This window comes from Halichoerus grypus, chromosome 5 (genome assembly GCF_964656455.1).
Source record: "Halichoerus grypus chromosome 5, mHalGry1.hap1.1, whole genome shotgun sequence".
NCBI lineage: Eukaryota > Metazoa > Chordata > Mammalia > Carnivora > Phocidae > Halichoerus > Halichoerus grypus.
In genome coordinates this window covers 144,847,196-144,871,424 of record NC_135716.1, presented here as the reverse complement: position 1 = coordinate 144,871,424, position 24,229 = coordinate 144,847,196, and the positions used below count along the sequence as shown (strand labels likewise).

Genomic DNA, 24,229 nt, shown 5'->3' with positions numbered 1-24,229 from the left:
CCCTACGCAAAGACAGGAAGACTGAGCCCCATCTCACTGGTCCCGGGGCCAGCCTCGGTGGCCTGCACCACACCGTATACCCAGAATGGAGGCTGGGGTCAGGGCAGTGCGAGGACCCTGAGAGCGCGGCCACCACGCTGAGCGAGAAGAGGAGCTGGCAAACTATGGCTCCCGGCCACAGACGGCCTGCTGCCTGTTTTTGTAAATAAAGTTTTATCGGTACACGTGTACCCTGTCCAGAGCTGGGTCGTGCTTCTGTGGCAGCGCTGAGACAGAGGCCAGATGGCCCACAAAGACTAACATATTTACTATCTGGTCCTTCACAGAAAATGTGTGCTGACCCTTACAATAGGTAATGGGTTTCAAGGTTGAAGAGGGGGAAAAAAACTGGGGTCTTTTACAATCCTCAAGGTAAGATAAAACAGGACTGTATCTACTTTCTGATTTTTAACCTCAAATCTCTCCAATAAGACAAATGAAGCAAAAATTAACCCCAGTGACAATAAGAAAACTGAAGTCATTTATTGGAGCCACGATATTTCCCACTGAGGATGAACAGAATGAGCGCCGGCCCAGGGGTCAGCAACCCCGAGCTCTGGTTCTCCCACCACGATGCCATGCAGCCAGTCTTGGAGCCCTGGTTTTCCTGACTACTGGTCTTGCACAAAATGACCTTTCCTCATTATAACCCAACAGCCAGCATTCACATCCAGCTGGCTGGCCCCAGAGTATCTCCTTGTGGATCATCTCCCCGGTCTCCCCTCCACAGTGCTGGCGAATGCCAGCACAGAACATTCTGGTGACTCGATTCCAGCCCTTGGTTCTTTCAGCAGGTTCATGCTGTGTGACCCTCTCCTTTGCAGTGAATTTCTCTAGGGTCATCTTGGGAAGGGGCTCTACCTTGAATGGCTATGGTCGGGGTGGGGTGGCGGGGTAAGAGAGGTGACTGTGCCTCCAGCTGCTAAACCTTCGGGGCCCCGCTGCAAGAGATTCTTTGTATGTGCCTGTGTCCGTAGAACCAGGCACCTTTTCAGGGACACAGGAGAAAGCATGCGCAGGACCCAGTCCACCTGGCAGTGCATCCAGCCACTGGGTCCCAGCACCCTGGGCGGAGGGTGCGCTAAGCACCGGAAACATAGGAACAAGCAGTGGACCTCCCTGAAAGAGTCCCAGGCTGGTTGGAGAGACCCAGGTTTTACTATTTCCATGGCAGCACCCCAACAGAGGCACGGAACCAGGAGCCCCAGGGAGCAAGAGGGCAGCAATGGCAGAAACATCACATTTACGCAGGACCTGGAAGGAAGAACAGGTGTCCTCTGGCAGAGAAGAAACAGAAGGGCTTCTGCGCTGAGAGACTGGCCCCTATGCTGTAGAGGCAGTGTGACCACAGTGCTGGAGGGCCATACGCACAGGACGGAGACCCTGGGGCTGGGACCTCCAGGCTGAGAAGCAGGGTCATTAACCTTTAGGAGCTCATGCATGAGTGTGGCAATCAGATCTAGGTCTTGGGAATTACATATCCGTTCCTTTCCTTTCCAAAGATATTTCTATGGTGTCTCTCAAGTTAGAAATCAAGACTTGTGGCCACTGGAAAACTGAGTTCATGGCTATCTGGGGTGCTAACTACATATGGAGTATGCACCTGCTCTCCCACTAAGCTATACTCTGGCCCTGAATAGCTAGCCTTCTTTAATGTTGGTGAAGGACCTGGGACCCAGGGGAAGGTTTCCAATACCCAGTCCTAGCCATGTGGGCTTCTGGCCAGGATCCAGAGAGCAAACCTCGCTCTCCCCGACCATATACTCAGTGCAGTAGAGAACAACTCTGCGGGCAAGCAGGAGGGGTAGAGACTGACCCAGGATCCAGAACGCCAATCCCTAGGAACACCTAACCTTGCCAAGAGAACCAAATCCCCACTCCCCACCCCCCACCCCCAACCAAAAGATTGCGTTTTGCTCTGAAAATGGATAGTGCTGCAAAGATGCATCCTACTCCTGCCCGCCAGCCTCCACACCACCTCTCACCGGCGCTCAGGCTCCGATGTTAATCACAACGGCACAGGGAAGGCGAGGTGCATATTAAAAAGGCACTGCCTCATCCGCCCAGAGAATTCCTGTTCTACTTTAAGCTCTCCAGACACACGCACGCACACAGCCTTCATCCCGCTACCCCTTCGCACCCCGACAGACAATCCACAAAGTAAGGATCTCATCATATCCAACTAGGAAGGGAAGACACGGGGCTCTGGAAGCCACACATCCAGAATGCCAGAATTCATCTAATGTCCACTGAGCAGAAGAGGGCTGAGCTGGGAACAGGAAAGTCGGCCACGGTTTTCCCTTTGGTTTGCAGCTCCCTGGATGACTGGGTGGTCTCATGCCTCCTCCTACTCCCCGAAGGGAGCAGCTTGGGGAATGGCCCAAGATATCATCTTCCTTCCTCAGCTAAGGAGAAGCAACAGGATGGGGCAAGGGAAAGAACCAGGACCCTGGGAAGAAATGGGTTTAGGAAGCCTGCCCAGAGTCACGCGGGAGAACCTCAACAGAAGCATAAAGGGGCAGCTGAGTGTGTGTGTGTTGGGGCGTGGGGGTGGAAGAGCCCGAGTCATGGCCACCATCTGCAGTCCCCCCACCCCCACCATACTTACTCACCTCGCCTGTAAAATGGGATGGCCCACCTCCCAGAGAGCTGGAAGACTGAGATACTGAGAGTCAAGTACTTAGTCCAGTGCTGGGAACTGACCCTCACCAAAGGAGGTGGCTCAGACCTTCCCCACCTCAAGGAATCCTTAGGGAGCCCCCTCCTTCTTTGATTCAGCTTTCCTAGGACCCCCATCCCAGGGCGCTGCCTCGTGGCCTGTCAACAGTCTCGGGCTAGAAGCACAGTCCTCACGCAGCCTGCCTGATGCTGAGTGCTCCTCAGCAAACTCTGCGGGAGTCATCTGGCCCTTGAAGGGGTCGCTTACTTCTTCTGCCCCAAAAGTCTTTGATGCCCCAGGGGACAGGAGCCGGGTCTCTCCTGTTTACCACCGCACCTCCTGTGCCCACCCCTAATGGGGATACATGTCAGAGATGGGCAGATTAAGGCCCAGAAAGGCAAAGCCACTGCCCTAGGACGGACTGCACGTCTCCAAACTCTTAGAGCCTTTCCATAACTGCAGAGTAAGTTTCTTGGGACCAGAGACTATAATTACTCTGAGGAAGAGGTACTTCATCAGATCCACATTTTGGGTGTATGTTTTTTGACCTTGGGACAAGGATAGGGCAAGACTTCGTCAAAGTCTCCTTGAATAAAAGTGACCCAAGACTGAAGAGGTTTCTAGAAGGGGAGGGGAGAATCGTGCAGTCTACGGAAGAGGCCACGCAGATGTGTGGAGGTGAAGAGGCTGGATCTAAGAGCGACAGCTCTGGCCCGTCCTGGGGATCAAGGGCAGGTCCAGTAACGGTGTGAAGGTAGCAGGGGTTAGATGACAAAGAACTGTGCGTGTCTTACCAAGAACCTGGACTTTATTTCTCTAATGCAAGGACATCATCGATAGGAAGAATACTCGGCGGAGGGCAATGAGCCACCTGGCTGGCCTGCAGTTAGCCCAGGCTGGGGTCAGCCCCGTGGACTGTGAACACCTGCAGACAGGTTCTGTCTGGCCTCCCGACCCTGGGAGGCCAGCAGGGCTGGGCAGAAAGCTGTCACTCGAATGTGTACTGAAGGAACAGATGACTAAACGCACTGAACGCCAGCCCCTGGGAAGGAGAGCTTGTGCGAATTTCCGATCTGCCTTTCATTCTGACCACATTTCCAAACTCCTAGCTGGTGAAGCAGGTAGAAGCTGTTCCTATTTTACAGATGGGGAGCCAACACTCAAATGATACCCAGGTGAGGCCCACCAGTAACAGAACTCAGGATGCCAGGCAAAGACCCAGCCCCTGGGCAGGAGAGTTGACATTAACTCACAATAAGGAGCTCATATTAATGAGCCTGGCAGGAACAGAATCAGGAGCTCCTGGACATGCAACCTGCTTCCCTGCCTCTACCTCCCCTGCACACTCCCCCTGGGTGGACCTATTCAGGGGGACCAGGGAACAAGCAGTTAAGTCAGGTTAGGGCAGGATTAAGTGAGATAACACATTAAAGGGGCCAAGCAGGGCCTGGTGCTTAGTGAGTGCCTAATACGTCAGTCTAACTGAAGGGCTAAGTACTAAAAAGCCAATCTGTCTCGAAAATACCCAGAACCTCTCCCACACATCACTGCCACCAAGGCTGTGCTGAGGCCCTAAGAAGACTCTCTTCCTGGAAGAGAACACTCACAGTGGCCCTTGCCCTTGGATGAGCTGCAAGACGGAGCTCCACCCTGACCCCCGGCTCTAAGAACAGCCCCAGGACATTCCTACATGTGTCCACAACACAGCAACCCAGGTGTTTAGCCACCCAGGCACCAGGTAGGGCTTCATGGGCCTCATGTCACGGCGTCCTCACAAGTGCCCAAGAGTTTGGGGCTATCTTCACCCCCAATTGTCAGGTGAAGCAATGAAGTTCAGATCGGTTAGCTGACTTTCTCAAGGCAACCCACGTGCCAGCCCAGGTTGTGTGACCTCAGGGCCTCCAGGAAGGATGGAAAGCCTTCAGGGAGGGTGAGGGGGGGATGGCGGATGAGCTTCTGGGGGCCCAGGTGCTCGGCTTCTGACTGATCATCAACATGGATCCTGAAGCCGATGGGTCATGTTTCCATGGCAGTAATAAACCATCGCCGAACACGGGTGTATGTCTCCCTGGGAGGCATTGTGGTTTGCTGAATGAGTGCTCCAGCTGCGGACCAGTGCCCAGAGAGGTCGGGTAACCTCCCCGGAACACAGGGTCAGGAAGTGGCACTGGTGGGTGGGGAGGTCCTTGCTCCAAAGCCCCCCCGTACAGCCACTGCGCCTTGTGTTGCCCTCCCCCGAGGTGTCCATAGGAGGCCTCTTTCAGGGCCAATGCTCTGCTACTCCCCATCCCTGCACTGCATACAGAGCTGATGTGGTGCCCCCCCCGCCCCAGTCAGGGAGCCCCTGGGGTAGCCCAGCACCCAGCCTGGTGGTGACACTTCATAAAAGCTCTGGCCCCCTGGCCATACTCTTGCCAAGTGTAACCCCGCATTTTAGTACTAGCAAGAGACAGGGGCTTGCTGGATAGCAAGTGGGCCTAGCCCAGGGGTTTCATTTATCCCAAGGCCTTCATCTGGGGGAGGGAGCTGGTCCGGGGAATGTCAACTGAGGAGTTCATTTAGGCAGAAACAGGACATGAGCCCAAAACCCACACTGTGGATCTGCTGCTGTGTATCAGCTCTTAGAACAGCACCTCACAATTAGCACTCAGCGAGATGTGAGAAAGCCCTCTGACCCCGGCCCAGCCCCCTGGCCCAGCCCAGACTCCCCAAAGGGCAGTTTCCTTTCAGCGTGGTGTGATCTTATTCAGGGGGGTCTATCCTGAGCCACATAATGCCAAGGCATGTTATTATAGGATTCCGCTGGAATTCTCTTCCTCCAACCTCTTCTGCTACAAGGGCTGAGGAATTTGACCTTTTTTTTTTTTTAAAGGAAAAAAACCTCAGCATGATTTGCACAGAAGGTGGAAGCAGGAACACAGGAGGGTCTACCCCCTCAGCCAACTATGAAGAAACAAAACAAAAACACAGGGGGCTCCTCCACCCTCGTGAAAGGCAGGAGGATCTTGGCAGGGGGTGGCAGGGGGAGGGTGGGGACGGACACGGCAGCGGTGATGGGACAGGGGACAACACAGCAGAGCGGCTCCCAGACACAGGAGAAAGTCGAATCTAAGAGAAACCCCAAGTAAAAACCTAGGACTAAAGGGGAAAAGGATAAATCAGCCCAAGCCTTTAACACATGAGAGGTGAAGGGGCTGCTGACACCAATCCTTGAGGATGGGATCCATAAAAGTCAGAGATCCGAGTCGGCTTACAGCTCAGGAGGAGAGAGGGGCGCACTGGGGTCTCCGGGGGCTTAAAGCAGCAGCAGTAAGAACTAGTCTGAGCCTCCCAGGTCCCAGAGTCCTTCCGGAAGACACTGCCAAGGGAGCAGAGACCTGGGGCTGGGGGGGGGGGGGGGGGCGGTCCTCGGTGGGGAGGCAGAGGCGCCCAGCAGCTCCGCGTTAGGGGGCGGTCGAGGCCCGCGGAGCGGCCGGGTGCTTTGTTACCGAGCAAATCTCCCAGGCACTGACTGCTGATGCATAGCTAACAGGGCGGCAGACATTGATTTATGTTCAACTTTCCATTTCATCAGCGAGAGTTACGGTGCGACACGCGGAGTTCAGGTTTTTCGGAGGGGCGGAGAGGGCTCGAGTGTGCAGACACAAACATGCCCGCACGCGTGCACACAGGCACACGCGCCGCTCAAGGCCGCAACTTTGTTTTCCCTTTCAGGAGGGAGGGCGAGGGGGCCGGCAGCCTGGCACGTCGGGAGTAACCTTTTGTGGGCCGTTGCTAGGAGCCCCGGCACGGTCATCTGCCGCTGGGCAGACGTTAGGCACCAGGCTGGCTGCCGGGCGGGGCGGGAGCACAGCCTGACCTTTGTGGAGGTGGTGTTGGCGAGAAGAAAAGGCTTTTTTTCCCCTTCCTTCTCTCCTGCCCTGGTCTTTCCACATAGGTCGGGCAATTGTTGGGGGGGGGGTGGCCTGTGTGTGGGTCCACAGCGGGGTGGGGGGACAGCCCAGACGACAGAGTTTCCCAGCAGCCAGGGGTTTCAACAGCCCTCTAAGGCACCTAAGGCCCAGAGAGGGGAAGATGGCTCTGCAAGGACACACAGCAGTTTGGCAACGGGGCTGGACTCAAACCAGGACGCCCAACACCAGGGCAGGGGGCTTCAGGCTTAAAGCGCTGCTGGCTTGTTCGCAGTAGCCAGGGGAGGGGCTGCTGCGGTGCTGTGGGCACCACGTTGGCTTGGAACAGGTGGGGCTGGGTGGGAGCAGCCTGGGGCCCAGCAGTTGGGGTGCCCCGCCTCCTGTCTAATCCTTCTCAGCGGGGGTGGCCCTGCCTTCTGTCAGTCTGGAGGCCGACAGCAGGGTGAGGGCGGGGAGGAGGGCGTGCTTCTGTCCCCTGAAGGAACTGGCCCACTCCCTCCCCCCGACACAGCATCTCTGTCCTCCTCTCCCACAGACCACCCCTCTACCAGAACCCCTCCTGCCCGCAGTGATGGAGCCAGGGCAAGGGGCGGGGGCCAGAGCGTGGGGCCCAGAAAGGGAGGGGCTTTGCTCCCCCACAGAAAGGTGTTCATCAAGAAGCTCTAGAGTCTACCACCTGGTCCAGGCCCGTCTTCCCTGAGCAACTCTCTGGCCAATGTGAGCATCGGTTTCTTCATCCGGAGTGGGAATGCTGTTAGCTCTCAGGCCGACCTCACAGGGTCAAATGGAATCACACACGGGGATACCTTTTCTAATCTAGAGAGTGTTCCACCAACAACTACAAGAGGAGGTCAGACAGTTCCACTTTAGGACCTGAGGGCACTGGCTGGGAGCCTCAAGGGGCAAGGGGGCAGCCACAGGACCACATGTAGGGCCCCCTCCCTTGGAAAGCAAAAGGTCTGACAGGGTAGGAGGCACCTGACATCCTCTCACTATCCCAGTCCGATATAAGCCAGAACCCTGGGCATCCTCCCAGCTCTGCTTCCTCCCGGCTCCCACATCCAGCAAGGGGCTGTGAGCTCAGGGCAGGGAGGTGCAGGCCACTGCACTTAGTCACCACTGCCGCCCAGGGCTTGGCCACCCCCCACCCAGGGGACCACAGCCTGGAATCCACACTTCCACAATGGCAGCCTGCCATAAGCCCAGCCCCTCCAGGCTGCTGGGGGTCTTCCTGGAAGCGGGTCACTCCCCTTAGGAACCTTCCATGGCTCCCCTGTCTTTAAGTTCAAGTCTCTATCCAGGCCTCCTGCCATCCCAAGCTTGCCCCTTTCACACCCATGTCCTGGCCTACTGCCCCTCTCTCTCCCCACTCACTGGCAACTGCCTCCCGCTCAGGCCTCACTCCTCTATGCCAGCCCCTGAGGGAAGTTTCCCAGATGGACCCCAGGTTAGGCCAGATGCTCCTTCGCCTGTCCCCGTGGCACTGGACCCTCGGTGTAATCACCCCCTGCCTCCTCCACCAGATTGTGAGCCCCCCGAGGGCATGTCCAGGGCTGCCTCTTTCGTCTTCGGTGCTCACCAAGGCTGCGTGATTGGGAGGCCACTGTGGCCTTAGAGACCACGTCTGGCCAACGGGCTAAGGGATGACCAGCAAGTCGGCCAGGCCTCACACGGTTTAGGTCCCAGCCTCAGATTGACCATCCATCAAATGGGGACCCATGCCCTTCTCCCCATCAAATCCTCCCTTTGCAGCAGGCTTTGAAAACTACACAAACAAGATGGTTAGCTTCTTCCCAAGCCTCTCCTAGTCCCGCCCTGGCCCTAGTCAGCAGAGAGGTCTTTCCTGCCGTTGCAGCTTTCTGGCAGGAGGAATGGCAGCTCACTGTGTTGCTGCCTGCTTCCCGCCAGAGAGGAAGGCAGGAAATGGACAGCACTCGGCCCAGCTCCTGAGAACTGCCTGAGCTGCTGCCACCGGCAAGCCCGCATTTACTGGGCTTTGATCCTCCCTGGAAACACACCATCCCACCCCAAGGCACTTAGTCCCCAGGGCTCTCTACTGGGCATCAAGTCTCTACTTGGTTACCACCGGTGCCAAGGAGCTCACTACTTTGTTAAGTTGGCAAGTGGTAGAACTGTCTTCCATACTCAAATTGGCCTCCCTCTTCTTTTCTCTGAAGGATCTGAGATCTAAGGGCTGAAGCCTTGCAGAGGCAGGTCTGAGTATCTTTTTTTTTTTTTTTAAGATTTCTTTTCTTCTTTAAGTAATCTCTACATCCAATGTGGGGCTCAAACTCACAACCCCGAGATCAAGAGTCACACGCTCTTCCGACTGAGGCAGCCAGGCGCCCCTGGTCTGAGTATCTTCTATATGGCCGAACTTCAGATACTTCAAGTCAGTCATCAGAGCCCTCCTGGGGCTCCTCTCCCAGAGAAACCCCAGCTACTTCTGCGGGAAATGAGGAGAGTACTCCCTATAATCTCAAGAGGAAAGGTCCAAGGTCATGTGTATCTATCTCTCCCTCTTATTTTTGGATCATTTCTAAGGTTTCTGGACTATGCACATCATATGCTTCTCTCCCCTCCCCCACAACTGATGGGGAGGGTTCTCTGGAGGCAGACCTCAGAGGTGGGTGGACTCGGCTAACACTAGGCTAGCATGAACGAGAACTCACCGGAATGGGGGGACATGTCAACCCCGATTGTGCCCCACTACAATGGAAAGTATCTGGGCATGCTGAGAGCAGAATGTGATGAGCTTCTGGTAAAGGGAGCTAGATTCTCCCAAGACTGTCCTTTCCAGAGAAGGCTGTCTTTAGCCCTTTGACGTCTGCTGGGTCTCAGCAATAGCAGTCTCCATCCTCAGTGCAGTCAGCCCCCAGGTTCCGGCCACCACAGAGCTGAAGGAGCAGGCGCACAGTGAATTGTTCTGGAACACAGACCTGGCCGAGGCATTATCCAGACCAGGGTGCTCCAGTGGCTCCCACTACCTCCGGATGGAGCCCACAGTCCTCCAAAAGGTCCAGCAAACACTGCCAGCACACTCTCCAGCCCCGTCTCCTACTGAGCACCTACCTATCATCCACCTCACTGGGACACCATCCCAGACTGTGTTGCCCCCAGGAAGCCCCTGGGCAGGCAGGCCCCTCTATTTCTCGCCACAGGGCATGGGTTACCCATCAAGTCTCTCTGGTAGGCTGGGTGCTCCTGGGGGCAGACTATGATTGATCAGTTCTGGCCTAGAGTCAAGCCCCCTGCCCTCACAGAGGGTGCTGATCACTATCACTAACCACAGTGCCATCTGCCTCTGGGCCTCCACTCTGCATCTATATATGAAGCCTGGACTTGATCAGGCATGGCAAATACAGAGGTCACATACCACCACTTACATCCCCGTGTTCATGAAAGACGTCGCCCATCAGTGTCTGCTGAGCCCGCACACGGCTTCAGAATCATTCTCAACAGTGTTCCAGCAGCCACCACCAACCCATCAGGGCTGGCGTCTGAACAGAAACGTTGCTTGCTTTTGAGAGAAGATGGCTAGAGTTTCTCTTTCTCCCTCCATCATTTCCCTCCTTTGCTCTTGTTCTCTATTCTCTCTCTAGACAATCAGACGTGTAGCTGACCGCTGTGGAAGAACACTGGGATCCAGGACCAGTAAGCCTGGGCTGAGATTCCGGTTACAGCCCGCAGCTGATAACTCCGCGCAGGTCATTCACCTTTCCCAGTCTCACTCTCCCAATCAGCCATGGCCCCTCTGCAGAAGCACTGTGATCAAAATGAAAGTAAGTTGCATGTCTAAAAACACTACATAACTGAAAACAATCACTGGAATTTAAAACAAAACAAGAACAAAAACAGCCTGTACTCAGTGCTCCCTTCTTCGTGACCCCTGCCCTCCTGCCATTCCCCAGCTCTAGACCTAGAAATCCTCATTGGAGGGTGCCTCCCTTATAACTACCTTAGGGCCAAGGAGCTGGGGGCCCACCCACACCAGCAGGCCTGGCCAAAACTAAGCTGAGTCTGCCAGATGTGCAGCCCAACTGACTTAAGCTGCATGGGGAAAAAAAAATGCCACTGCTTGCTTATGTAAAATCCATCTGGATCCAAAGCAGAAAATCCAAGTTGGAAAGGTCCTCCGAGACCATCTGGTCCACCCTGCTTCATCTCCTAGTGAGGAAACTGGGGCCCAGAGATGGGGAGCAACTTGCCCAAGGTCACTCAGCAAGTACATGGACAAGCAGGGGACGAGAACAGGTGTCCTCAGGCTATCGTCTTCTGTATCCTTCCCCACTCCAGAACACACCCCTGGACCCTCCAAGCCTGGTCAGAATGAGGACCTAGAGCTTTGGGGCTGGCTGGGCTCCACTCCTGGTAACGTGAGCAACACCAATCAACTCAGTTCAAACATTTGCTGGGTCCCTAGTGCATGCCAGATGCTGGGGATGCCAAGATGAAGGCCGTCTTTCTACAAGGAACGCAGAGAAGTAGAATGTCCTTGCTAAGTTCTACCATAAGCCCAAGAACTCCCAAATACTCCCCAATATTGTGAGGTATGGTCAGGCTGGGTCCTAAACCACCTCTCTGCAAGCCCTCAACTTGCTACCAGACACATCTCATGCCACAGGACCAGGGTTCTGTCTACCTTAGACACCTCAACACCAAATAAGAAAAAGCCAACAGACGGAACCTAACGTGTGGACGGCCACACCTTCTGACCCCAGGAGTAGCCTTGCAGCCTGGCAGTCTAAGGAAGTAAGCCCACCATGTTCCTTTCTGAGGGGCTGGGAGGGGGGGGTAGACAGCTGCTCCCTCCCACCCACCCTGGAGGCCCCACTGGCTTCGAAATTTAGCACCAACTGGGGGCGGAGTCCTGATGTGAAAACTGGGCCGGCCACCGTGGGACGGGATCTGGTCAAAGCTGGGTCAGCCAACCCAGGCTGGCTGTCTTGGTGCAAAGACCCCCCCGCCACAGAGTTGCCCGCCCAGACTGTGGCCAAGCAGGGGAAAAAGTGCAATTGTTGGCAGCAGATAAAACCCGATAGCATCTCTATTTCCCTTCTAATATTGGAGTGGCCGCCTGCAAGATGAGTGAGGGGCAGGGCCAGCAATCAATAGCTAATATTCCCATCGTGAGCTGGCCTACTCCGGAAATGGGCAGTTACTACCTCCTTCCAGAGAGATACCCTTTCCCCTCAGCAGTGACCCAGCCTGAGTAGGTCAGCATCACAGCCAGGAAGCACCCTATCCGCCTTCATCTTCATCTGACTGATTAGAAAACAATGTCCTCACCTGAGGAGGGCGTGGAGGGGGACAAAGTCAGCCAAAGTCACCCAGGAAGCAGGAAGCAGAGAGTCCGGGGCACACGGGTCCCTGCTCCATGTCTACCCCCTGCCCCAACTCTTGGTGGCTCATGCTGACTGGGGTTCAGAAAAGACCTCCACTCAAGAGGGTCCAAAAGTTACCTCTGTTTGATGGTGGCTGGAAGTGGCCAAATAAGGACAGGAATCAGTCTGGGCTTTCTGACCACACACCCTTGAACGTCACAGGGGAGGGCCCGAGAAGTATGTCTGGAATTAGGCCTTAACCATGGACAATTATACCAAAGCAGGAAGTTAAGAGCTGCCCACATATCAGGCAGACCTTGCCTTGCCCCAGACTCAGGCCAAAATAGAAGTTAACGAACGACCTATTTAAAAAATACAGCTGGCTATCATCTACCTCTTCCCACCACAGCGGCCTGCACCAGGCACTCAGATGCCAGCAAGTAGCCTCAACAGGCATGTACACAGGTACCCTGGTACCCAGGGCTTTGTCCACCAGGCAGGAAAGCCACAACTGCACTGTATCCAGGGTGCCCATGGCATCGTGTAGGAAGATGTATAAGCCTGGGAAGGAAGGCCCAAGCAGATAGAACACCTGTGGGAAAGACAAGCAACTAGGTATAGAACACCTGTCTACAGTGGCCAGGAAGATGGCTGCCCCCTGGCATGGATGACTGTCTCAGACAGCGGCCCCTGGGCTTCCCCTGTGGGGAAAGAGCAGAAGCCTGTCTGGCTCCTTTCTTTCTTTTGGTTTCCAAGGATCTGAATGTCTCATTCTCTTCCAAGTCTGACCCCTCTTCCCAATGCCTTACCTCAAGCCAAGCCCTGAGCAATGCCTGGTCTGGTCTAACCAAGAGCCTACACACCCCATTTCCGAGGCTGTACCCCTTTCCGCCCCAAGGCAAGGCTCCAGTTTGGGTGTCATGCTAGGAATGTATACAGATATATGTGTGGCCATCCAAAGCCCTCAACCGCCATCCCTACACCCCTCTCACTCGCCCCCACTGCCGTCGCAGTGGCGGGCAACCTGCTCTTTCTGGTTTTGGGGAACGCCCAAATTTCACTGATTCCCTCCTTGGTTAGTAAGCAGCACGTCCAAACCCTTCTCTCCTGGGAGTCAAGATCAACCGAAATGTGAAATCTTACAAGGTAGAAGTGTCACCTAAGTCATCTCCCACCCAGGGAGAAAATCCCCTTAACATCTCTAAGAGGGGTTTGTCCCCCTTTTGCTTAGATGTCTTAGTAACAGGGAGCCCCTGCCTCCCGCAGTCTGCGTCTCACTGCTGGACACACAAGGTGTGAAATTCTGGCTTACACCAAGCAGAAGTCTCCTTGGACTTTGTCTCAGTGCTCCCAGTTTTGAATTCTTAGGCTTCACAGAGAGATCTTGGCCACCTTTTCTATACAAAGTGCTAGCCTTTCAATGGGGTGGGGAACACAGGCAGGTTCTCAAATCCCACCGCAGACAGGTTTGAAGGAATGAAATGTTACACTCAAAGAAGCTCCTTCCAGCCCTGCATGCTGATACCTCTCTGAGATGGCATTCCCCAGTCTCAGCCTGGTTAAAATCGAATGAGCCCTTCCTGCCCCCCCCCCACCAATGCAGGGTACCGCGGAGACAGGAGGAGGCGGCACAGAGGGGCCGGCAGCCACACCCAACCCTGACAGAAGACAAAGTCCCCAGAGGCCGACACAAGGGGTCTTTTGGAGAAGACTGGGCTCTCACCCCACGTGGGACGTGCCCCTGCCTTTGGCGGGCGGAGTGTGGGCGCAGATGCTCGCGGGATGCCGACTGTGATCACACTCGGAAAAAATCAAGTGGTTAACCAGAGGGGAAGGATTCTGAGACCTGCCAGGATGGTGGGTTTTTTGGTTTTTTTTAGATTACGCCTAAGGTTTGTAGTTTGGACAGGCAAAGTAAACAGTGACGATGACAGCAGCAACAAAACAGAAACAAAGAACAGTTTACTTGTTTAAAAAAAAAAAAAGCCTTTTGTTATAAAAGACAGCTTCCCACGCGTGGCCTTGGAAGCAGTCCCGTGGCCTCCCCAACCAGGGGCGGGCTGTGTGGTGCCTTCAAAGCTGGTATGAAGAAAACCAGCTCGGGCAGAAGTGACACAGCGCGTGCGGGGGCGAGTGGGGGCTGCCCTCCACCTCTTCTCCCCTCCTCAGGTTTTGGAAGGGGTGGAGAAAGGGACGGGAGGGGTTGGAACCAGCATAAAGCAACTGTATTTAGACCATGGCAAACTGAGCTACTACTTACTTCTCTCTCCCTCCCTCCCACATGCCTGGGCCTGGCCTGGAGCGAAAGGAGCAGGGGACCGAGGGGCCCAGCACGTACCTGAAAGAAACCCGGCGGGATGGGGCCTCCCGGCATCCCATCGTTGGGGGGAATGTTGCCAAGCACGGGGCTCGGGGCGGCTGCCGCACTCTGTGGAGACAAGGAGGGGGAGAGTGAGAGGCTGCACCCACCCTAACAGACCCGGAGCTTCCGACCCCTGGCCCCCAGTTCTCCCTGTCTCCCCGCATCCTCCAGAGGCCCTCCTCAAACACCACCTTCCCAGGTGTGCCTCTCACTGGGCAAGTGAGGAACTCTCCGAGCCTCTGTTTTCTCATCTCTAAAATGGGAGAACAACATCCACCGCTTCACACACGCATTGCAGAGCACAGCACACGGTGGCTGTTGCTAATGTATGGATGTCCTACCTTAGCCTCTCAGCTGCTTTATGAAGCCCCTGCTGGGCAGCCGAGGTCCTTTATAAATGTTTGTGCCCTCTCCAAGAAGCTGCATGCTGCATGGAGAGCAGACCAATCACTATCCACAACTTAATGAATGAACAGACAGCCCTGTTGGGAAACATCCCTGGAGAGGTCGAAGGAGGGCAGGGGCCTTTTGGGCCCCGTCAGGGTCCTGGGTACCACAGGAGATGGGGTGCGCCGCACAGTGGGGGGACTAGAGGCACTTTTCTTCTTAAATGCTGCTATTCCGGCATTTACCTGGTACATCTGCCTCGGCAAATGCCTCCCGAGGGGTGAACAGACGTCGTTCTCCCCAGCCTGGCCTCCTTCCAGACAATCTGTGTCCCACCTGCCATGTGGTCAGCATGTCTGAGCCAGGGCCCGCACGCACACAGGCAGGGTGAGGCTGATGGGGCAAGTTATGTGCCCCCCTCCCGGGCTGGTGCCCTGCACACACGCCCCTCCCCGCCCAGGCACTCCTCCTGCAGGACCCCCCACTCCCGCCTCAGTGTCACCAACCTCACACACATCCCCTACTGAGAATTTGAGACTCAATCACTAATCGCCTCCCAGGGGTCTGACCGGTTCTCCGGGACAAGAGTGAGCCCCCTGGGGTCAGGAAACAGAACGCCTCTTTTTCTCTTACAAATGCAGCAGAATTCACTTCTTCCCTTTCCTCAGCCAGGAAATAGGAACCAGAACTCCTAACTTCCAACTTTGATAGAAGGAAATGAGGTAATGTGTGAATCCCATGGACACACGACCCGTAGCAAGATGAACCCCTGGGGTCCCATGCATCTGGACTCCAGTGCTGTTACCTGTACTAGCAACAGAGGGCCGTGGGCAAGCCACTTGGCCTTCCCGCCCCAGTTTCCTGTACGAAGTGGGGATTGCTGTTGTCCTGCCTGCTCATCAGGGTTGTGGAGGATTATGGGACAGGATGGGCTGTGTTTGTGAACTGGGAAAGCTTGGTAATCTGGAAGCAAGGAGGGCTCAATATGGGCAGGCACTGGGTGTCTTAACAGACCCAGCCAAAGAGACTAGGTAGGGTGGGGATGGGCTGGCCACACTAGCCCAGCATCTCAAAATGCTTCTGCCTACCGACAGGCAACCCTCTCTGTAATTAAAGAGATTCCGCCAACCATCCTGTCATGTGTTACAAGCATCCCCAAACATCATGAATGAGGTCTTCCCACCTTCCCGGGTGAGAGCCCCACTCAGGAGGAGGAGGGGCCAGCCTGCCTCTGCTAGCCCCCTCCCCTCACCCCAGCACCATCTGGGTAAGGGCTGCCTGGGGGAGTACGCCAGGCTATCCATTAGCTGCACTGTTTGTCTGTGGTTGGTGGTTCTGTGGAAATGCAACTTTTCAGGATTTACAGCCAACAATCATTCCTCGGAAGCAGGGGCAGGAAAGTTTGAAAGAAAAATCAGAGTGAGGTAAACAGGCACCCACATCTTCAAGTTCCGTCAGAGACCAGTCTTACATTGAACTCTTTAATCTTTCAGGAACTTACTTTGGTACAGAATATAGATTTTACCCCGAAGGCAGCGGCCTCAGTACGACTTTGCCCCACTCATTTGAAAATCGGAGGCAAAATCCTTACAAATTCTGAGCTTTTAAATTCTGTCCTACATCTCTGTCATTCCATTGCCATGATTGGAGTTTCACCGTGGATCTCACTTTCTCCTCCAGTTCTTCAGTGGAAGTTTTCTGGCTCATTTTCACCTACCTATCCCTCCAAACATCAGATCATTTATAAAAGTCACCCTCCTACCGAAAGAAAAAAGTTCATATACGTGTAACACACACAAATAGACACACATCGATGCATACACGTACAGTATATGTACATATACGTATATGTACAAATCTGGAGGAGAAATGCCATCTTTCTCAAACAGAGGTGACCTCCCAGGACATGGTCTTTCCCCAATTACTCACACCTCCGTGCAAGTCGCAGTTGAGCGGGGGGGGGGCGGCAGCGTGCCAACAATAATAATTAGCAGGTAGGCGGGAGTGGGCAACATGAGGAAAACCAAAACCCGGTATTGCTAAAACTAAATGTTTTATTCAACAAATGTGGCACCGACTTATCTGTGGGACGAGGACGGGAAGATGGAGCTTCTGACTGGGGAGGCCCTGGGTGGTGTGCCTGGCAGGAGCCATTGGGCCTGATGCTAGAAATAGGTTGGGTCCTCCCGGCCACCCCCCGGCCCTATCTATCCCTGAACCCCCAGGTGGCCTCTGAGGTGGACACAAGCACCCCCGCCTGACAGATGGAGACACAAACGTCTGCGTGAGGAGAAAGGGCTCAAGACAGCCCTCTCCCCGTTTGTCCTCCTCTGTCTGAATCTACTCCTCTCCAGCCTTCAACCCAGAACCATGCTCTGTTTTTACAGAAAGATCTGGAAAGTCTCACCAACTTGATTCTTTAAATTAGCACTTATCATTTAGTATACAACACAGCAAAGGAAAAAGAAAATTAGCCACCGTGTTTTGTTAAAGAATGTCAAGAGCACTCTCCCTTCTCATTACATGGCCCAAGAAAACATGAGTTTTTAATGAGTCTAATATTATATAGACATAACATTATTTAACCAATTTAATTAACAGGCATTACATCGGTGTTTGCTACCTTGGTAGTTACAAAATGGTACCTCTCTAGTATTCGGACCTATTTTTTGGATCACTACCTTTTGAAATGGGTCTACGCTGGCCACTTGCAGATCTACTTTTATGGGAAGATGTTCATGTCCCTTGCTGTTTGTACATTTGACTCTTTCCTTGGTGATATATAAGAGCTCTTTATATTTTAAGGATATCACATAAGGATATCTTAGAATTAAAAAAAAAAAAAACTTTTAAATGGAAATTTGAACCCAGGAGCATGACTTACAAGGCTCCCTCCCTCCGAGATCTCATTTCCCTACAAAATCAGAAGTGAGTCCATGGTTCTAGGAACTGTGGGTGGGTGGGTGGTCCATGGTCCTTTGAGTGTCAGGGCTGGGATAACTGTGGTTCCAGAACATGGATGGTGCAATTCTCTGACATCTGGGTGGAGGACAGATCTCTGCTAGCCTCCAGTGAAAAGAAAGCCATGTTGGCAGTGATTAAGGTAGCAGGAAGCCGAGGAGACAACTTTTATCACTCAAAGCCTCATCCGGCAGCAAAAATAAGCAAAATAATTAACTTGAATTGTGATGGTTACTGCTATTTGATTATGAAGGAAATATGTGCTCATAAGGGAAAACTTGAAAAGGACGGAAAAGTATGAAGAAGCAAATGAGAAGCAGCAATGGGTGTTAACAGGGCAACAAAAGGGCTAAGTGCTAACTGTGGTTCACAAAACCCATCCACCAGACCCCTCCCCCCACCCCCCACCTGCCAGCAGGGGCTGTTTTACCCGTCTCTGAGATGTGACGCATACAGCAGGTGTTCAATAAATGATTACGACTTTTATTATTCAAAGACCTGCTCAAACCTGGCCTTCTGGAGCCAGGCCTTTCTGGATTGCTAGGAATTGGCCTCTCCCTGCGGTTTCCAGCTTTGAGTTAGAGCTCCATTAAGGCACTCAGCAAAGCGTCTCATGTGAGTTTTCTCTAAAAACACAAAACCCAAACCAAAAAGCCCCTGACGTTCACCGAGGCCTACAGCTGTCGGGGCTGTGGTGGGTGCAGGGGATGGAACCCTCCCACTGGAGCAGGGCAGTAAAGAGCACTGGATTCTGAAGCCAGAGACCTCCCTGTGGGCCCTTGCTGGGAGCCTCAGTTTCCCCCCGCGTCCAATGGCAGGGTTAGATAGGACAATCTCTGGGGCCCTTCTTCTAAGCTGCTCTTCCCAGCCCAGTCCACACACTCAGGGGGGCAGGGACTGGAAAGGGCAGCTCATGCATGAACAGGAGGACAGTCCTCTTTCCAGAGGACTCTGAATTTTAACTCTTCTCTGTTCACTACAGAACACTTAAGAGATCAAAGATTAAAAACCACCCAGAAACCTCTTTGTTATCAGAGACATCTGAGCTCGCCCCACCCGGGCCCTCCTCACTCACATTTATCTATATATGCATACACACATGGACTAAAAAAAGCAGAATCAAATCAGGCATGCAGTTTGGTAACTCATGCATTTTTTTAAAAACTAACTTAAAATTCTTTTCTAAATAGAAAACAGGCCTTGCACCGGGTGGCGTGGCCCACTGCAGCCAGCTGCCTCCTCTAAGACTCGGGGGTCACAGTCAATGTGCAAAGCTCAAGGTGCCTTCAGACAACTGCTCGAAGCTCTTCAAGGTCCCCAGCCAAGTACTGTATTTTTGTTTGTGGCCTGGAAACCTTCCAAGGAGGACCAATCCCACAACCCTCTCCCTAAAGAGTAGGGCTTCTTTACGATCCCATGGTGGTTACACAGCCAGCCGGGTCCAGGGCTCACTGCAACGCCTCAGCCCGCCCGCGTGCTCCAGACCCAGGCCGGCTGGTCTCACACATGCCCTCCAAAGACAGGCATCCCGCACTAGCAGATCTGCTTTTCAGTAATGACCCCCACCCCCTTGCCAGTGCTGAGCATCCCAATGCACCCTCGACTAACCCACCCAACACCCATAGAGTACAAACTCATGTGGCAAGTCCCAGACGTGGTGCTGGGCCCTTTCCTCGCTCCGTAGCAAGAAGTCCCCTGTGGCTCCAGGAACAGCAGGGTCAGTGCAGAGGAACCAGGAGACAAACTCCCAGGAGGCTCCCACCTCGTATCTCCCAGTATGTTGTAGTAGGTGATAAGTGCTCACGCTTCCTTCCAGAAGTGTGGGTCTGGGGGATGCTCCCTGCAAGGTATTCTCTTCCAGCCCCGACCCTGAGAACCCCAGTTATCCTCACTCACAAACTAGCATGCCCCCCCTTGCACCCATTTTCACGCTCTTTTTTTTTTTTAAGATTTTATTTATTTGAGAGAGAGAGAGCAGAGGCAGAAGTGAAAGAGAGCAGAGTGAGAGGCAGAGGCAGAAGCAGACTCCCTGCTGAGCACAGAGCCCGATGCGGCACTCGATCCCAGGACCCCGGAATCATGACCTGAGCCAAAGGCAGACACTTAACCGACTGAGCCACCCAGGCGCCCCCCATTTTCACTCTTTTAAAATGATCCTTGGGGCACTTGGGTGGCTGTCAGTTAATCGTCTGACTCTTGGTTTCGGCTCAAGTCATCTCGGGGTTCTGAGATCAAGTCCCGCGTCAGGCTCCACGCTCAGTAGAGTCTGCTTGGATTTCTCTCTCCCTCTTCCTCTGCCCCTCCCGCTCATGCGTGTTCTCTCTCTCGTAAATAAATAAATAATCTTTAAAATAAATAAAAATAGAAATAAAACTGGTCCTTTGCACACAAAGCCCCTAGAAAATGGAATAAAACCAAATGCGCAGAGTGAACCGCAGGGCTCCAGCCAGCTTGGCCAACCTCTCCTTATTTACAAGGCTGCAAAATGGAACTCTGTTCTGCAATTCCCCTCCCTCCTCGCCCCACCCCAATACTCAGGCCTCGGCATGTAGCAGCATAGAGCCCACACACAAAGCCACCAAGTACAGCCTTTCTCAACTGAAACTCAACACAGGCCATGTGGCCAAGCACGCAGGACGCCACAGGGTGTGTGGCATATGGCTGGGTGCACGCAGCTGGGAAAGAGAGGTCACTTAGAGGAGTGAAGGCAGCCACCTCCTTGAGAAGGGTAAGTGAGAAGCGAAGGTCTTTGTGGGACGCTTGTGTCTGGGAAAGGAGGGATACTTGCACGGGTATCATCAAGACAGAGGCTTCAGCAATCTGTGCAAGATACTGGAGTGACCTGGGGCCCTCTGAGCTGAGCTTCCTAGTGGAAATGTTCACCTTAGCACGACAGATGAGCCAAAGATGTTGATGAGGGAGTGGGGAGAATGTCATCACCCAGACAGAAAGGCCAAGACAGAGAGAAGTGAGGGCAAAAAAGGGAAAGGTACAGGAAGAGGCCTCTCGGTTCTATGCACAGACCACAGAAGAGAATCGGTTCTGGAGAAGAGGGGCTCTAATCCTGCAGCTTGGAGAAAACACAGAGCTGTTGCTACGTGAAGAGACAGAACCAGCTGGCATTAAAAATAGGTTCAGATGACACACGGGAGCGAATGACACAGGATCCCTGCCTCCAAATAGCCAGGGGGCTGTCACATGGAAGGAGGAGTGGACCTGCTCTCTTGGTGCCAAGGTATGGCTCTGGGTCCAGCGGTAGATGCACCCAGCTACAAAAAGCTTTTCCAGATCTGAGCATCAGAGTGAGCTGCCTCAGGGAGCGGTGCACTTGAGGTGGCTCATAGCTGGGACACAGCAAGAGCGTACTACAGATCTGAAGATGTGGGCTTGAACTCTGCTCTCCAACTCAGAGCCATGCCGACTGTCTTAGCCTCAGTTTCCCCTCTGTTACCTACCACTGCCTGTTGCTGCATGGGGATTATTAGGATAGAAGAGCCCTCAAGTGAGGGCTCCCCCTCTGGCTGCTAACCACCGTGTGACCTGGGCGAGCCTTCCTGCCCCTGGCCTCTGCTCAGCTCTAAACGAGGCAGCTGAGGTCCTGCAGTTTCATGAAACAGTGGGCATCTCACTGAGCTCTCAGCTGAGCAACCGGAAAAGAGGCCACGTGTAGGCAGAAAAGGCCCTGATCTGCCACAGCCAGACCATCAGGCCCAAGGGAGAGCTGTCCTGACACCGGAGCTTGTTCCCAAGTCTCCTGGGTGAGGGGGTCAATGCCGGGACGTGGAGAAGGACGCGGAAAGAAGCAACTGCCTTTCATCCTGACCCCAGAGATCAGGAGAGGGGAGGGTGTGACTGACTCTTCAACATCCCCGCCACGGAGTCGTTTCTGTTTACCAGTAAGGAAACTGAGGCACAGAGAAGCACATGATCATGAGTGGCTCTAACTTTAGTCTCCCTATCCCTCCACCCCCTCCCCCAGTCTTGGGTCCAGAAACCCAAAGACAGTCTCCCCACTGACCCTGCAGGAGAGTTCTGTATGCTTTTTGACACTTATGAAAAGAAACAGCAGATCATTACAAACATGAGGCAAGCACAATGCATTCTCTGCATTTGGGATCATCTACGTGTTTTGCTCTTCCCCCTAAATAGACTGACCTAACCCTGCTCCTTCCAGCAAATAGCTGACAGAGTTGGCCTTCAGCAAGGGGTGTGGTGAGGGTGTGTGTGTGTGTGTTGGCCTTCAGCAAGGGGTGTGGTGAGAGAGTGTGTGCGTGCGTGTGTGTGTGTGTGTGTGTGTGTGTGTGTGTGTGTTGGCCTTCAGCAAGGAGTGTGGTGAGGGTGTGTGTGCGCGCGCGCGTAGGACTGCACGAACCTGCTGAAGAGTCCGCTGGATCTAATTGGCAAATTACCCTGGGAAGAGAAGGAGAAACAATGTAGGTGGGAGCTTAAAAAGGTTACGAGTGCTTTGCACACGTTGGACGCGCTCAGCGCACACTTGCTCCCGGGGATGCGAGGTGCCTGCCAGGGCGGCAGATGACAGTGCAGAGCTCTGCCCTCAAGGTCTGGAGGATGAAATGAGCTGCGGTGACAGAGAACTGAGGGGTGTGGGAAGGTGCAACGGGCGGGCACAGTGAGGCGGGGATTAGTGGGATCAGGGAGGCTTTATGGAAGAGGTGGCACTCAAGCCAGGGCCTTAAAGGACGGCAGGACTCGAAGATGCGGGTGGTGATACGGAGGTGAGAGATTACTGCTGTCATCTCAACCCTCCCCCGGAGCTAGGCCTCTGACAGCCGCTCCTTCAGAGCGCAGATCCCGCCAAGCCTCCACCTCGTCAGAGCCCCATCCAAGCCTGGTTTCAGGGGCGCGGATACTGGGGCTGGGCCGGACTCACTTCCCTCCTCCACGGGGTGCGGGGTGGGGGTGGGGGCAGGCTCTTCTGCAGGAGGGGAGTCAGCCACCCACCGCCGTGGCTGGCTGAGCTGGCCCAGTTTCTCCCCCAGTCTTCCCAACAACCTGGTCGGGACTCCAGCTGAGGCCATCAAGGGATTTGTCCAGGGTCCCACAGCTCAGAAGGGCAGAACTGGAGGTCACGCCCAGATGTGCTAAAACCAGAGCCCAATTCTCGGCCGCATCCCGGCTTCTCCGGTCTCAGTTCCGAAGCTGATGCTTAAAGATGGTCACCTGGGAACAGAGAGGTCAGGGCTCGAGGCCCAGCCCTCTGCTCTCCAGGAGCCCTTCACGGTCATCTGTAAAGGGGGAGCCCTCTGTCTTGCAGGGCATGGGGAACTTAAATAGGACTCTCAGGCGATGGGTTGAGGCCGAGACAGGTGATCCGTGAGCAGAAGCCCCTGCACCAGCAACATAGCACCAAGGCAGACAACAGACACACTGAGTTTCATGATTCTGTGAACACAGAGCAGGCCAGGGAAGGAAAGGGGGTCACGGCTGTCAGAGGACACCTTCTGCTCAACAGAAGCCACTCTTCTGAGCAGTGGCCTCTTTCTACCCCATGTTAGAGAAATAGGATTTCATTTTTTAGAAAATGAAACAAAGGCACTCCAGTCAGGACATTTCCAGAAGGAGAACTGGCTTCCTTCCCGGGGCTGAGAAGGCCATGGCCACCATCTCACCGGGCCTTGCCCATCCATCCCAGGGAGCACCCAGCTTCTTCCGGGAATTGGATCAAAGGGTACCGTTTGTGTAAGAGGTGGAACCTCACATAATTAATACCTGGCTATACTGTGGCTGCCAGCCAGGGCACCCTCCTCCATGTGCAAACACCTCCCTGGTCGGGCCACACAGAGCAGGGCGCGGGTTCCAGGCGTGTACCCGCAAGACAGGGGAAATTAAGGGCGAGAGGTGCCCCCACAAATGAACAGTAGAGAGTGGATCAGCAGCATGCTATTTGTACAACACTGATTCTCTTCTTAAAGAGAGATGAGCTTCGTGGCCTGGGTTTACACCATTAACAACACACACACACACATACACACACACACACACACACACACACAGTCTTAAAGGAGCTACTTACAACCGCAAACATGTCATAGTAGGCCAGTGACAGCTCCTTAACAAGAACACTGGCAGTTGCCTCTGCAAAGCGGAAAATTCCCTGGCGTGGACCCACACACACGCTCAGTTCCAATGACAACTTAATCCTGCCAGGACTGAGGTGTGCGGAGAACAAAAAAAAAAAAAAAAAAAAAATCGCCTGCTTCTAGAAACTTTTAAGTTTAAAAGAAATCATTTAAAGGCATGACCCTCAGAACATCTTTCAAAAATGGGAGCCCACACTTTGCTGGGCTGGCACCAAATTTAGCGGGGACAGAGTCACTTGCCCTCGGCTCATCCCCTGCTGTGACAGGACGAACGTGCAGTCTATAAAGTTCGCTGGGGTCCCCCGCTATCAAGGCCAGAGAAGCGGACACTGGGCCAGGGAGGGCGCGTCAAGGCGGGGGCCTGGCGGGAAGCCAGTGAGTAGCCCACCACTGCGGTCTGCACGGCCGGTGCACAGGCTCAGAGCTGAGCAGATGCCACCTACGCCTTTAAAGCATGCACTAATTGCGCTAATTTAGCTAACAGT

The 24,229-nt window shown here is 54.0% G+C and overlaps 1 protein-coding gene across 10 annotated transcripts in view; it reads right to left on the bottom strand.

The window, feature by feature from the left end:
* The window catches only part of SSBP3 (single stranded DNA binding protein 3), a 161,913-nt gene that overhangs the window by 33,772 nt on the left and 103,912 nt on the right, over positions 1–24,229 (bottom strand). For all 10 annotated transcript variants that reach the window (XM_078073100.1, XM_078073104.1, XM_078073101.1 and 7 more), the window contains one exon: positions 14,272–14,361. In XM_078073100.1, the coding sequence (XP_077929226.1) occupies positions 14,272–14,361 (90 nt within the window). The remainder of the gene's footprint in view (positions 1–14,271; positions 14,362–24,229) is intronic.